The 13,923-nt window shown below is 45.8% G+C and overlaps 1 protein-coding gene across 3 annotated transcripts in view; it reads left to right on the top strand.

The window, feature by feature from the left end:
- Positions 1-8,014, top strand: part of stk11 (serine/threonine kinase 11) — a 49,328-nt gene extending 41,314 nt beyond the window's left edge. Inside the window, exons 10-11 of one of the 3 annotated variants that reach the window (XM_064330251.1) lie at positions 3,774-4,050; positions 7,194-8,014. In XM_064330251.1, coding sequence (XP_064186321.1) covers positions 3,774-3,988 — 215 coding nt within the window. In that variant the 3' untranslated portion in view covers positions 3,989-4,050; positions 7,194-8,014. Of the gene's footprint in view, positions 1-2,628; positions 3,727-3,773; positions 4,051-7,017 lie in introns of those variants that run through there. The other 2 variants (XM_064330250.1, XM_064330252.1) reach the window with 2 other exon arrangements.
- Positions 8,015-13,923: the final 5,909 nt, after the last annotated feature.

Below are 13,923 nucleotides of genomic sequence, written 5' to 3'. Positions count from 1 at the left end.
AACATGGTTTTATTACAATTTTTTCTACCCCATGGTTTGTGACCTGGTATTGATCCTTTGTGTTTGTCTTGCCCACACAGCACCTCTGTTTCCACAATTTCCTAAATCAATTTTTTTTTCTTTTTTCAACCGTCTCTCTCTGTCTCTCTCGCTCTCTCTCTCTAAAGCACTTGAAATTACCGATTAGAAAGTGGAGTGTTTAAGTTGCCGTGGCAATAGTGTGACTCATCTTGCCGCAGTCAGTTTGGTCACACTTACACTGTATATTACTTTCCCGCTGTACCACCCCCCCCCCCCCTTCTCTCTCAGTCTGATTACCACCCCCCATTCACCTTTATGATGGTGTCACCGGAAATCGGTCAGTCCCCCTTTTCTACCGGAAAGGGGGGGGAGGGGGGGGTTTTACTCCTAGGGGAGTTTGGGAATAAGCTCTGCTGTGTTTGTTAATGATCTCTGGTGTGTTTGGGAATGTGCACTGGTGTTTTTGCCAATAAGCTCAGGTGTGTTGGGGAATAAGTGCTGGCTGTTGAAAGCTGGTGTGTTTGGTAGAATGGTGTGTTGGCAATAGTGCCATGTGTTTGGAATTCTGGTGTGTTTGGGAATAAGTGCTGTGGTTGCATGTGCAGTGTGTTTGAGAATAAGTCCTGGTGTGTTTGGGAATATGCGCTGGTGTTGGCAGTGAGTGTGTTGAGTAAGTCTGGTGTGTTTGGAATTGCCGGGTGTTGGCTAGCGCGGGTGGGGGTGGATGAGACTGGTGTGGTTTGAGCCTGGTGGGTGTGTTTGGGAAAGCTGTGATGGGTAACGCCAGCACTGATGATGCTCGGTGAACGGAGTGATCCGCTTGGCGTGTCAAGCGTTCGTTTTAGGCCGAGCTCAGCTGATTCTGAAGTTTTCCATGATTCGCTTGGAACAGTCGATATTAGACTTAGTTATTGTCTTCCTCTTTGAAATGCTCGGTTACCGAACGGGGTTTTAGGAAAACGTGTAACGGCTGTTTATCCAAGGCTTTGAACTCTGCTTTTTAACCGGAAAGCCGAGCTCTGAAGTGAGGTCTTACAGATTAGCTGATGTTACAGTAGCCGCCTGTGTGATGTCACTCTACATTTAGCTAGCTTTCCTTCAATAATATGATATCACATATATACACACCACACACACCACACATATATATACACACCATATACTATATATATACACACACATTCCCCACACATCACAAAAATACACACACACACACACACATATATATCTATATACACACACACACATATACACACACACACACACACACACATGCACATATATATATATATATATACACACACACACATATACACACACACACACATATATATATATACACACACACACACACACACATATACACACACACACACATTACGGACAATAGATTTCTGACGTCAGGATTTGTGTTGTTACATTATTATTATTGCGTGAACGGTTTGTCATCGTTCTGGTGGCTTCACCGTAGATGGTGTATTGGAGGTATGCCAGCATTGTGATTTCTGTCCATTCCACCACTCTGCAAAGAGGGGAAAAGAAAAATAAGACGGGTAATTAGATGAGCAGGGAAGCGTTGTGCGTCTTTTCTCTGAGGTAATGGTGCCACACGCACTAATTGATCCGCTGCGTAGGAAGGGCCCTTCCAGTAAGTACTGGTTGGGTTTTCTGGAGAGCAGTCAGATGTGGGGGTGGTTTGAATGGCGTTTTCCATTCGTTTTTTTAAACAGTCTCCTTCCTCTTACTCTTGGCGTTCTTTCACTCTGTGAAATGGCTTTTAAAGCAGGTAAACTGAGTTTCCTTTGTGGAAGAGGAAGGTGTGTGTGTGTGTGTGCGTGCGTCCGTCCGTCCGTGCCTTCGTTTTCGCACTTGATAGTGTGCTATGTGTAGTCACCATGATCACACGCTGTATTGTATAATTCTGGTAACCATGGTCACATACGGTGCTGGCTTCCCATTGGACCATTCCCTGAGTGGCCTCTTGAATAGCACACCTCTTCACTGTTGAATTAATTATCGGAGCTTTGGGTCAGTTAGTGTGATCTGTGGGCATATGTGTTTTTTGTACAAGTGTTCAGACCAGAATAATGGCCAGTCTGAACAATGAGAAAAACAAGGTTTGGGAAGAATCTATGGATGTTGAGGCAAACATTTTTCCATATATTTTAAGATCCAATCTGTATTGTAAGCTGTATTCTGAAATCGTGCACAGAAGCCAGACGTTCTGGTCACCAAATCCCCCAGAATGAGATATTTCTTCGACTGCTTTTCAACATTTGCTGACGTTTTTCTGCACCGAATATATTTTTAGCTCCAGTCGGCCGAATGCTGGCCTTTGTAATCTTTCAGGTGTTTTGTCATCACCTGTTAATCCTTTTTTTCTTTCGTCTGTCACTGTGAGAGTATCATCTGCAGAATATATGTATATTTAAGTAGTGTTTTTAACTTTGAGACCCTGGCGAGTATTTATTAATTATAATTTGTTGTTGTTGTCTAATATATATATAAAAGTGAAATAATGCAGTAATGCAGTCCTCAGTTTTTTTTTTCTCCACTGGAGCCGTAGAAAGGGCTTTTGAAAGCTGACCTGTTGTTCCACCTGTGTAGGAAAGTTCAACGAGGTCGTCCTGATTTGTCATTCCCTTTCGATGGCGTAGGCGAGGAAGGACAGCTTCGTCATCACCTACACAATGAGGACATTTCTGATTGCCTGGCGTCACATTTGCTCACACCCACACTCTACTGAAAGATGGAAAATGTCTTATTTTATAGAAAAGAAAAAAAAAAACGTGAATATATAACCACTGAAGACGTCGTCTTGACCTCATTTAACTGTTTTTAAAACCATGGCCTGCGTGTGCAGTGTCTTGTCGTTTTTCTTTCCATTTTAATGCAATGTGAGGTGACCTTGCGTGTTCAGAAAGGTGCCTGATAAATAAAATGTATTGTTATCTTTGATAAACTATTAGTTTTTTTTTCTTTCTGAAATGTAAATAAAACGCCTACTTTTTTCAGAAAAAGAACAGTGAATTGTACCTTCTGATCTCTGCTGTTGAATCAGTGGAATTCTCCAGTTTTCAGTTCATGAGTGCAAATGAAATATTCAGTGTCATGGAATGTGATAAGCCCGGTGTATTTATTAAATACTTATTTGGTATCATGGTTTTTTAAATATGTTTTTAAAATGTTTATTGTGAACAGTGTAAATGTGAGTGAGAATTTATACCAAACAATTTCCTGAAAAGCAGGAAGTATGTTGTGCGTTCAAGGGTGTCTGAAACGCCTACTTAGTAGGCTTACTTTCCTACTATTGAGTATGTAAGTTAAGTACGCTGTGAGAAAGTTAAGTAAAAAGTGAAATTTTCTCAAAATTTAGTCTACTTGACATCCCCAGATTGTATACTTTTTTTCGGGGTTTTGCTGAGTGTAGGCGGTGCCATCTTTGGGTGCTATGAATCAGAAAAAGGGGGTCTTTTTCCTACAAACATGGGACGTCTTACGACACTTCCGTAGTACCATTGGGAAAATAGTATGGACGATAATAATTTTTTGGCACATACTGCGAAATATCATCACGTACAAAATAATGCGCACTAAAAACCCATAGGCGTTATGTTCAGTGTACGGTGCCTATTTTGTGCACGCAGTAGTTTGGAAAAGCCGTTTGCAGAAGCGGCCTGGGGTTGTGTGTTGCATTGGGGTTGAGCTCCGGAGAGCCTGAACCGTCTGTTGTGTGTCGTGTGACCCTCCAGGGCAGGTCCCGGAGGAGGAGGCGGAGCAGAACGGGCAGAGCCAGAGCCAGGGCCAGGGCCGGGGCGCGCCCAAGCCCGTGTGCGTCAACGGCACGGAGGCGGGCCTGCTGCAGTCCAAGGCGGAGCGCCGGTCCAGCTCCTCCTCCAACCCCTCCCGGAAGGGCGTGTCCACCACCAGCAAGATCCGCAAACTCTCCACCTGCAAGCAGCAGTGACCCCGCCCCCCCCTCCCCCCACCGCTCCCCACGGTCCCGAGCCCAGCTGACACACTGTACCGGTGAGTACGGGCCTGGCTGCTAGCTGTTATCGTTAGCCTCTGAACGCACGCTATTACGTGCTAAAAACCCTACGAGAGTGTCCCTGTGCTCTGGTGAGTACGGGCCTGGCTGCTAGCTGTTAGCGTTGGCCTCTGAACGCACGCTATTACCTGCTAAAAACCCTACGCAAGTGTCCCTGTGCTCTGGTGAGTTATGGGCCTGGCTGTTAGCGTTAGCATTAGCCTCTGAGTGGACGCTATTACGTGCTAAATTACGCTAATACGTGCTATTACGAGAGTGTCCCTGTGCTCTGCTGAGTATGGGCCTGGCTGTTAGCGTTAGCATTAGCCTCTGAGCCCACGTTATTACCTGCTAAAAACCCTACACGAGTGTCCCTGTGCTCTGGTGAGCATGGGCCTGGCTGTTGGCGTTAGCATTAGCCTCTGAACGCACGCTATTACGTGCTAAACACCCTAACGCGAGTGTCCCTGTGCTCTGGTGAGTTATGGGCCTGGCTGTTAGCATTAGCCTCTGAACGCACGCTATTACGTGCTAAACACCTAACAGCGAGTGTCCCTGTGCTCTGGTGAGTTATGGGCCTGGCTGTTAGCATTAGCCTCTGAAACGCAGCTGATAGTGCTAAACACCCTAACGCGAGTGTCCCTGTGCTCTGATGAGTTATGGGCCTGGCTGCTAGCGTTAGCATTAGCCTCTGAGCGCACGCGGAGCACTGGGACAGAATTACGCCTCGGCTTCTACACTGGAGGCTTAGCGGCCGCTCGAAGCTTTTTACGCTCGCGTAGGGTTTTTAGGCAGGAAGCCTGAGTCAGCACCTGGCACTTCACCCAGAATAAACCCCCTCATCAGTCTACCTGGGTCTGTGCAGGATCCGTGCCCTTGGCTGCCCCCCCACCCTACCCACCCCAGAAAGGAGCTTTAATATGTACTACATAAGCACCGGCACATTCATTCAGCCAGATTCTCCCATTCTGCTGCGATTGCAGGTAATAGCTGTGGAGTTGGAATCGAATGAGGGCTGTAGTGCAGTCAAATGCAGTCGGGATTCTGTAGTTGTTTGTCAGGGGGGAGAGAGTCTCTGTTGAGACTGTTTTTGTGTGAATCACTCCACTGTGAGTGTAAATGGTTTGAAGAGCGGGACGCCGCAGATGAGCCTGGGTAATGGGCTTCCGGCATGTTCTCTCTCTCTCTCCCTCCCCTCCCTCGCCCCCTCTCTCTTTCTCTCTCTCTCTCTCTCTCTCCCCCCCCTCCTCTTCCTCAGCCCTCCTGGTTTCACCTGCTAATTCCTGTCACCTCCTCTCCTCTCTTTGCAAATCCGTTCATTCTCTCGATGCTTTCTCTCTCTCTCCGCCTCGTTCCTCTCTTTAAAAGAAAGAAAGAAGAAGAGAAGAGAGCCGCACGCTCGTAACTTTTAGCGCGTTTGTGTGATTAACACCCGCTTCACTTCCTTCCTGTTTCTAGCCTTCATTGACCCCCCCACCGCCCCTCTGTGAATTCCCGGCAGAGTTTATTGCATTAAATATGCCCTCGACATTTTAAAAACCGAATCTTTGACTGCAGCAGAGGGGGGCGCCAGTGTTGAGGTGTTCCCGCGGTCGTTTATGGGCGGTGGCTGATCCGGTGTGGCCCGGCGTCGGAATGAACCGCCGGGCGGTGACCGTGGCGACGCCGGCCCACCGACACTGAGCCCTACCGGGCAGGCTGCGGCAGCCAACTCTCAAAAATTAAACCTCTCCCCCCTTTCCTCCGATGAAATGTAGGAATTGGCCGGCTGGAGGAGAAAAAAAATAAAAATCAATTCTTATGCAGAGGGGCGAACGTAATAAAAGCCATAAAACAGAGAGGAAGGAGAAAGCCACCGTTTTAATAAGATTGAGCTCGGCCAGCCCGCGTGAGTCACCCTCCACTCCCACACATTCCTCCAGTGCGCACAGAGACAATCAGAGGAGAGGAGAGGAGAGGAGAGGGGTGGGGCTCTCTCTCTCTCTCTCTCTCTCCCTCCCCCTCTCTCTCCCTCCCTCTCCCTCTCCCTCTCCCTCTCCCTCTCTCTCTCTCTCTCTCTCTCCCTCTCTCTCCTCTCTCCTCTCCTCTCCTCTCCTCTCCCCTCCCTACCTCCCTCTCCCTCTCCTCCCTCTCTCTCTCTCTCCCTCTCCCTCTCCCTCTCCCTCTCCTCTCCCTTCTCCTCTCCCTCCACTCTCCTCTCCTCTCCCCTCTCCTCTCTCTCCTCTCCTCTCTCTCCTCCCTCTCCCCTCATCCCCTCCCCTCCATCTCCCTCCCCTCTCCCTCCTCCTCTCCTCTCTTCTCTCTCTGCTCCTCTCTCCTCTCTCCCCTCCTCCCCCCTCTCTCTCCCCTTACATCAAGGAGCAGTGCTTGTGGTGCCAAAGCAGGGGGCGGGGCCTGGCGGTGAGATCCAATCAGTATTGATTTGTGGGGGGGGGAGTGACACACAGCAAGACTGAATGCTCTGGACTGGCCAGGATATTGTTTCTTATTTCACAGTCCTGCAATTTGAGATATCGTAATTCCCAAACCACACTACCCCTCAAAACCCTCACTCCCAGGAGAGCTCCCATCAGCGCTGACAGACATCACCAGCCCCCCCCCCTGCCCTCACACGCTGGCCCAAACCCCCCCCCACCTCATACAAGCGCTGGCCCAAACACACATCCCAGCCCCCCCACCCCTGCCCTCACGCTGGCCCAAACACCATCACTAGCACCCCCACCCCTCCGCTCCCTCACACAGGCGCTTGGCCCAAACACACATCAGCCCCCCCCCCCTGCCCCTCACACGGCGCTTGGCCCAAACCAACACACGCTCCCCACCCCTACCCCCCCCCCTCCCTCACACAGGCGCTTGGCCCAAACCCACATCACACCCCCCTCAGGCGTTGCAACCTGGCCCCCTCCTCCACAGGTGGCCCACCAAACAACGTCATAATGGCTTTCTCTGTTTCCTTCCTCTCACAGGTGGTTCCCCTTCTTTTCTTTCAGTTTTTTTTTTTTGATATCCCGAGAGGACAGAGATTTTCTTTTCTTTAATTCCTTAATTTAATGGACTCATTATTGAAAAATGATGCAATACCAGGAAGTGCACTACAGAGTGGATGTTTCTTTTATCTTTACCCTTTTGTTTTTGTTGAAAGACGACGTGAGGGAAAGGAGGAGGAGGAAGAGGAGGCTGTCACCTGCTCAGTCTTTTCTCCCCGTTGCCCGGGACTCTTAACATATGGACGCGAGACCCTTCTGTTTTGGGGGTTTTTTTTTTGGAGACCTTTTTATTTTTCCAGTTACTTGTTGCAGTAAAGAGAAAAAAAAAAAAACAAAAACCCAAAAAAATGGAAGAAAAAAAACCACGCACAGACACATTGCGATGTGTTAAAAGAATGACATTGCTAATGGTAATTACAATATTGATAATGAGGCGGTTAATGATAATTATTATATGACACCCAAATTAAAACTGCATGCTGTACGGGCTGGGCGAAAGGGAATTTTAGCGTGGGGGGTTACCAGTGGGACCCTCTCCATCTCGGGATGTTTTGGGTTTGGTTTGTTTTCCGTTTTTATGGTTTTTATGTATGGGCTTTTTGTTTTATTGTTTCATTTTTTCCATTGAATATTTTTTAAATTATTATTTATATAAAACACATCCCAACCAGACTCGATTTGGTTGTCTTTTGTGATTTTTCTTTTTTCTTTTTTTTTTTTTTGGTATTTTGTTGGAAATGCTTTATTTACATGCAGTCCTGTCTTTCTGCAAAGTATAGTTTATTTTGGAATAGTAAAAAAAAAACGTTTATAAAGGGTAAAAACATACCATGATGTGGAAAATCTGTTCGGTTAGCATATTAGTTTTTTTTTTGGTTTGTTTTTTTTTTTTTTTTGCACGATTTACCAAACTGAATTTCAAGTTGTGTTGCTGTTGAAAGAATTGTGTCATAACTAAAAGACTATATCCCTCTTACATCAGATTCTCATTTCTACCGCAAACATTTCCTGCCAAGAACATAGTTTACAGGCATTTAGCAGACACTCTTATCCAGAGCGACTTGCATTGTATCCAATTATACAGCTGGATATATACTGGAGCAATGCAGGTTAAGTGCCTTGTTCAAGGGTACAACGCCAGTGTCCTACCGGGGAATCGAACCTGCGACCTTTAGGTTACAAGACCAACTCCTGAGCCATTATACTACACTGCCGCCAACCACATGTTCCAGAGCAGCAGCTCCATATCCTGTCCTTGACTAACCCCCCGAGCCAGATCCAGGTGTTTGATTTGTTCCGTCTCAAGCACGCCTGATTGCGACTAATCACACGCTTTTTTTGCACGTCGCTTTGGATAAAAGCGTCTGCTAAATAAACGAACGTAATGTAATGTAATCACGGGCCTGAGTAGTGCAGGTGTGCTTGAGGTGGAACCCGTCAGATACCTGGATGCAGCTGGAGGTACCCGTGGAGCCGTTCGGGGTCCTGCTCTTCTGCTGCTTCGGCTCGTCCCAGGCTAAGGTCGCCTATGCTGCTCTGGGTGCGCTTGCTGACCTCCCAGTTTTTGGGGGGGGGTACTCAGCCGCCAGTCCAATACCCTCTGCACATGGAGTCCCGGTGACTTTCTTCACCTTGAATTTTTTATTTATTTTAGATTTTATTTACCCCCCCCTGAATTCCCCACAGGGTTGAAACGGTTCCGAGGGCGTGCTGATTTCCATGCTTCAGGGCTCAGTGTTTAATTTGTGTAGATAATTTCTTCCTTTGGTGGAAAGGGGGGAAGGGGGGAAGAGGGGGGGGGGGCACTCATAGTCCATACTCGATAATTAAACAAGGCTGTTAAAAATCTCGGTGGGGGATGTCGATCACGCCGTGCGGGTGAGTTCTGTCGCCCGCGAATCCCGCTGAGCTTTTTTTCGTCCCTTTCAGGTAGGTCTTGGGTCCGTGCTGCTCTTCGCTTTCGAAAAAACGTGCTAAAACGTGCTAACGTGCTGAGCCCATCGTTTGATTCAGAGCACACCCACTTCCTTCTGACTGATTCTTCACATTTGACATAAATATTACACTACAAAGACATCTAAAAGCCTGCGCGCACTGCCAGCTCATGCATAGTCCAGTCTAATAGCTAAACCTCTGCATGTTAATTATGCTCCCAGTGACCAAATAGACTAATATAGACTGGGCTAATGTCTGGCCTTCATTGGGATTTTCATACATTGTAATGTGGAACTGGTTGTGGAGGCATATCACAGCTAGCCAAGTTGCTCCTCTTGGTACGGAACAAAGAAAATGCAGGCAATCCTCGCTTACACCTACCGTATCAAAATTTCATCCTTCCGTTCGTTATCAAACCCACTTATCCTGGTCAGGTTTGCAGGGGGGGTGCTGGAGCCTGCTCTTGAATTGGGCCAAGAGGCAGGACTACACCCTGGACAGGGCGCCAGTCCATCGCAGGGCACACACACACACACACATACACCATTCGCTCGCAAACTCAGACCCAAGGGAAATTTAGAGTCTCCAGTTAATCAGCATGTCTTTGGACTGTGGGAGGAAACCGGAGTACCCGGAGGAAACCCACGCGAACATGGGGAGAACATGCAAACTCCACACAGAAAGGCCCCAGGCCGGATTCGAACCCAGAACCTTTTGTATGCCCTTTTTTTTATATTCCTTGGTCATGAACTATAGAGGTCAAATATTAGGAGCTCTCCGTAGGATTACTAATAAAAAAATGTACATCAGGAAATGTATTTATGATCTGTATTAAGTGGTTAGTGCTTTGCATACATTTTAAGTTATAGGAGAGACCCAACTGCTGCATGTATCAGTTTGGGAAATTGGGGAGATTGGAGGTCTAGGGCCCTGTTTACAGTAACTGTACGATGACTCTGACCAGTGGCAAATATTCATTTTCTAGCACTAGAGTTCCTGCTTCTGGTTTTAGCCGGAAGTTCTGTGGCTATGATGTTTCGATCGCCGGGGAAATTAATCCAGGTCTGTAACCTTTTTGAATTTTAAATTCCAGAGAAGCTATTTTCGGATTGAACTGCTGGCACGCGTTTGGAGAATTCTCCGATCGTATGTTCCACTGATCTACCATGACTGCCACTTCTGAGTCTTTTTTTTATTATTTTTTTCACCCCAGGATCTCATTTCACATGCATGGAGTGTCTTTGGCAGAGATGGTTTAATTCACACCCACCCCACACATCCCCCCCCCCCATTTCCCTCTCCAGCCCTGATGGGCTTTGATGGTATCCACTGATGGCTCCAGTGGGTTCCCTTGCTGTCCTATATACAGGATCACCTTGACTTTGATCTGTCATTCTAAATGGTATGCAGTCATGGGAGGGGGTGGGGTGGTTGGGGTGGGGTTGTGGGTGTGGGCGGTGTGTTGGGGGTGGGGGCTGGCTTTGATCAGTCGTCGTGTGATACATGCTGTGACGCTCTTGCAGATGTGGACCAGGGGCTTGGGCGAGTGCATTGATCAGGGATGTACAATCAAACTTGAACCGGGTGTGAGCTTTTGAGTCATCCTCAAATATCAAACATGTTCACAGTTTACTCCCGCCTGCCCCCACTTTAAAAGTAAAGCCCCCCTTTTTTAAATAAAAAGAATTGGAGTATCTGCTCTAAGGTTGAATGAGTAATTGGGCTAAACGGCCAACGTGGTAGAGATCTTGTCATTGCCCAGGGACTGTTAAGACGGTGGCATTCATGCGATTCAAACTTCCACAAGACTGGATCGAATCTTTTTGAATCCGATCCTGTCGTTTCCTTGCAATGCATTCCTATAATTGTGGGGGTGGTGTCACCTATCAGCAGGTTGGTAACAGGCCCACGGTCCAGTGTTCCTTGGGGGGGGGGGTGGGGTTTAAGCTCTTGATTTTTAAACGTCCCCCAACGGTCACCAACGGTTCCAGAGAAGACCACAGCACCTTCAGAAATGCAGGGGCTGGACTGAATTTGGGAGGATTGGGAGAGGAGTTTTCAGTGAGGACGGGGGGGACATTGGGAGCACAAGGGTGTGATTGTCTCACGGATGAGTACAGCAAGCATCCTCACAGAGGCACACAGTCAATGCTTCATTCTTTTATTTACTGATTTGGAAAAAAAGAGTCAAAAATAAACGCATACACATTATTTGGTCCCTCAAAGCTCTACAAATCCAGGTCAGCAAAGGAAAGCTCTACTTGTTTTTTTTTTTTTTTTTCTCGTTTGTTTTTTGTTTTCTGTCGGAAACAAGCATTTTACTTCACAAGCAGGAATACAGAAATAGATTTTTTTTTGTCATGGAAATATAACTCACAAAATTGTATCGGCCAGAACGGCATGACTCCTAAAATAAATATAGAATCCATAAAATACAAAAAACCCTAAAGTACCAATACTTTGTTAATTTCTGTGTTTCGTTTCAAAAACAAATAAAACGGCATTGACAAAATGGTACTGTCGTTTCCAAACGGTATATCTGGGAAAACATTTTCCTAAAACTGTTTTTCACATGCAAAACTATGCACAGTCATGTATGTATCAATGCATCGAACAGGCTATTCTCGTTAGTACTCGTTAGTTTACAATGACCAGTGTTTTATGTCTAACATCTGAACAATGTACCTAAATATGCACCTAAGATAAAATCTTTTCATACAAAATAGGTGGACAACTTGTAGATAGCGGAAAAACAAAACTAGTTGAGATTTAAAAGATCGTAAACTGCAGTTGGCCCCTAATTACGTCTGCATCTAATTAAAGACATAGACAAATCTATCTTTTGTTTCTGTACAAGGCTGCTAAATTGATCTTTATGCAGGTGTGTTCTTTGTTAACTGCACCTAACTGGACACAAGTTTCCGTACCTCTAAGCCATTTTATTGTGGCGTTTCCACAAGACAAGCGAAACGCACCTAAATTGTCTTCTATTCTTAGACTGTAATTGTAATGTAGGGTCTGTACAGCAGACCAAAGAGTCTGGCTTGGGTGAGATTTAAAGGTCATCGTAATAATTACTGTGGGTAATTTGACTGTCATTCATTTCTGGAAAATTCACAATCAGAACAAAAAGTGCAGTTATTATTATTATTATTATTATTATTAGATCATCTAAATCAATGACTTCTTCTGAATCATACCTTGTGAAGCTCTGCTTTTATCAACAGGTGACAGCTACGGTGCATTCAAAACTAAAGGGAGGTTACACTGTGGTTGTCCAGTCACTGCAGCGATGAGCTGTCTTTGTAAATCTATTTATTTGCTCGTGAAAGATCTTTGGGTGCCCGTGCCGAACAGCGAGGAACACAGAGCTGAGACGAGCGCCGTTGGCATCCAACTGACAAAAAGGGGAAGCCTCGAAATATCGCACAATGGTGTTCGAGAGCTTTTCAGTCAGAGTATGTAAACAAATGCTTTTATTATTATCATTATTATTTTTTTAAAACTCCGTAAGGTACTCTTGTCGTTTCTCTGTCTCAGATCCTAAAAATGGCACTTGTAATTTTTCGTTTCAGTTGACATTAGGCCGACATATTCAGGATGGCGAGTCCCTCCTTGTTTTAAATGGGAAAAAGGTAACCGGCTGTCAGCCTGAAGACTTCACTGCGGCCAGCTCTCCACTAAACATTCAGCTAAATTAACTCGGACGTGCGATTTCAGTTTGGAAGAAGTGCTCTTCAAAACAAGAGGGAACGATCCTATATCAGCAAAAAGAGAATGCTTTGACTCTCATTACCATTAACAAATGGACATTGACATGTACTAATGAATGAAAATCCTAAAGTGAATCCTAACGCCATCTTCCTTTCCTATCAACGTGCAAGATTGTGAGTCCTCCTTCATTTCACATGAAGCCCAAGAACCCTTTGACCCACTGAGGAGGGATTTTCTGCTTATCCAATCAAAATGGTCAGACAGTAGACCGCAGAGCCTGCATGTTTCTGGATGTAAGGCAGAATCCAGTGAATTTTAGATGATGGTCATTTTCAGAAGTGTTCACTGACGAGCCACACTTCATAGGAAGATGTTGGGCATAAAGCTATGTGCAAGTACATGTATGAGCCTGAATGGGCACATCAGTACTGTATTCCAAGGACAGGTGGAATTTCCTAAAGCTAGCTATTTTAAGCAGGAAGTGTGTTGGGGTGGGGTGGGGTGGGGGTGGGTGTTGGTTTTTGGGCCAAGTTGAGGTTTTGTCTCGTCGACATTCACCAGAAAAATCTACCTAAATGAGTACGTGAAGCTCATTTGTGAAAACATAAGACGTCATGCCTTTCCAGCGGAGGTATAAAACAAACACGACTGTTTGGCAGTAGTCTCATTTGGGCCCTAATACAAGCTCCTGTTTGTGTGACACAAGCCAGTTCAACCAACGGTGGATTAATACTGAAGCTTAGGGTGCCTTACCCATGGTCCTAACGTTCACAGTAAGGCAGTGCAGTGCCATCCACAGTGCCAAAAGTCCTTTTTTTGGCATGGAAGAGTCTGAATACTGAACAGGAGAACAGACCATTATATCTGCTCCTCTCATAATTTCAGTTGTAAATGCAATTCTGTAATGGCTTAGGTATCATACAAAAACAAAAAAACAAAACAAAAAAAATGCACATGGAAATAAATACAAACAGTGATATAAAACAACAGGTTACTCACAATCATTACCTCACTGGCTATCGGTCGATTCTTTTTCCAGTCAGTACTTTCCCTGAATACAAGCTCTCTGTCCCAGTCCCACCAAAACTGTTAATGACAAGGACACTTAAAGAAAAGGAGCCTTTTTTTCCAATTTGGTGCAGGGATGGAGGAAAGTGAAAGTGACCCTTCTCCCTTTTCACATACCCCAGGTCATAGTGCAATTTCTCTCCATTGGAATCCATCTAAGTATTGACA

The sequence above is a fragment of the Anguilla rostrata genome, chromosome 4 (genome assembly GCF_018555375.3).
Source record: "Anguilla rostrata isolate EN2019 chromosome 4, ASM1855537v3, whole genome shotgun sequence".
NCBI classification, from domain to species: domain Eukaryota; kingdom Metazoa; phylum Chordata; class Actinopteri; order Anguilliformes; family Anguillidae; genus Anguilla; species Anguilla rostrata.
Note: the sequence above shows the minus strand (reverse complement) of the source record. Positions and strands in the feature narration are given on the sequence as shown.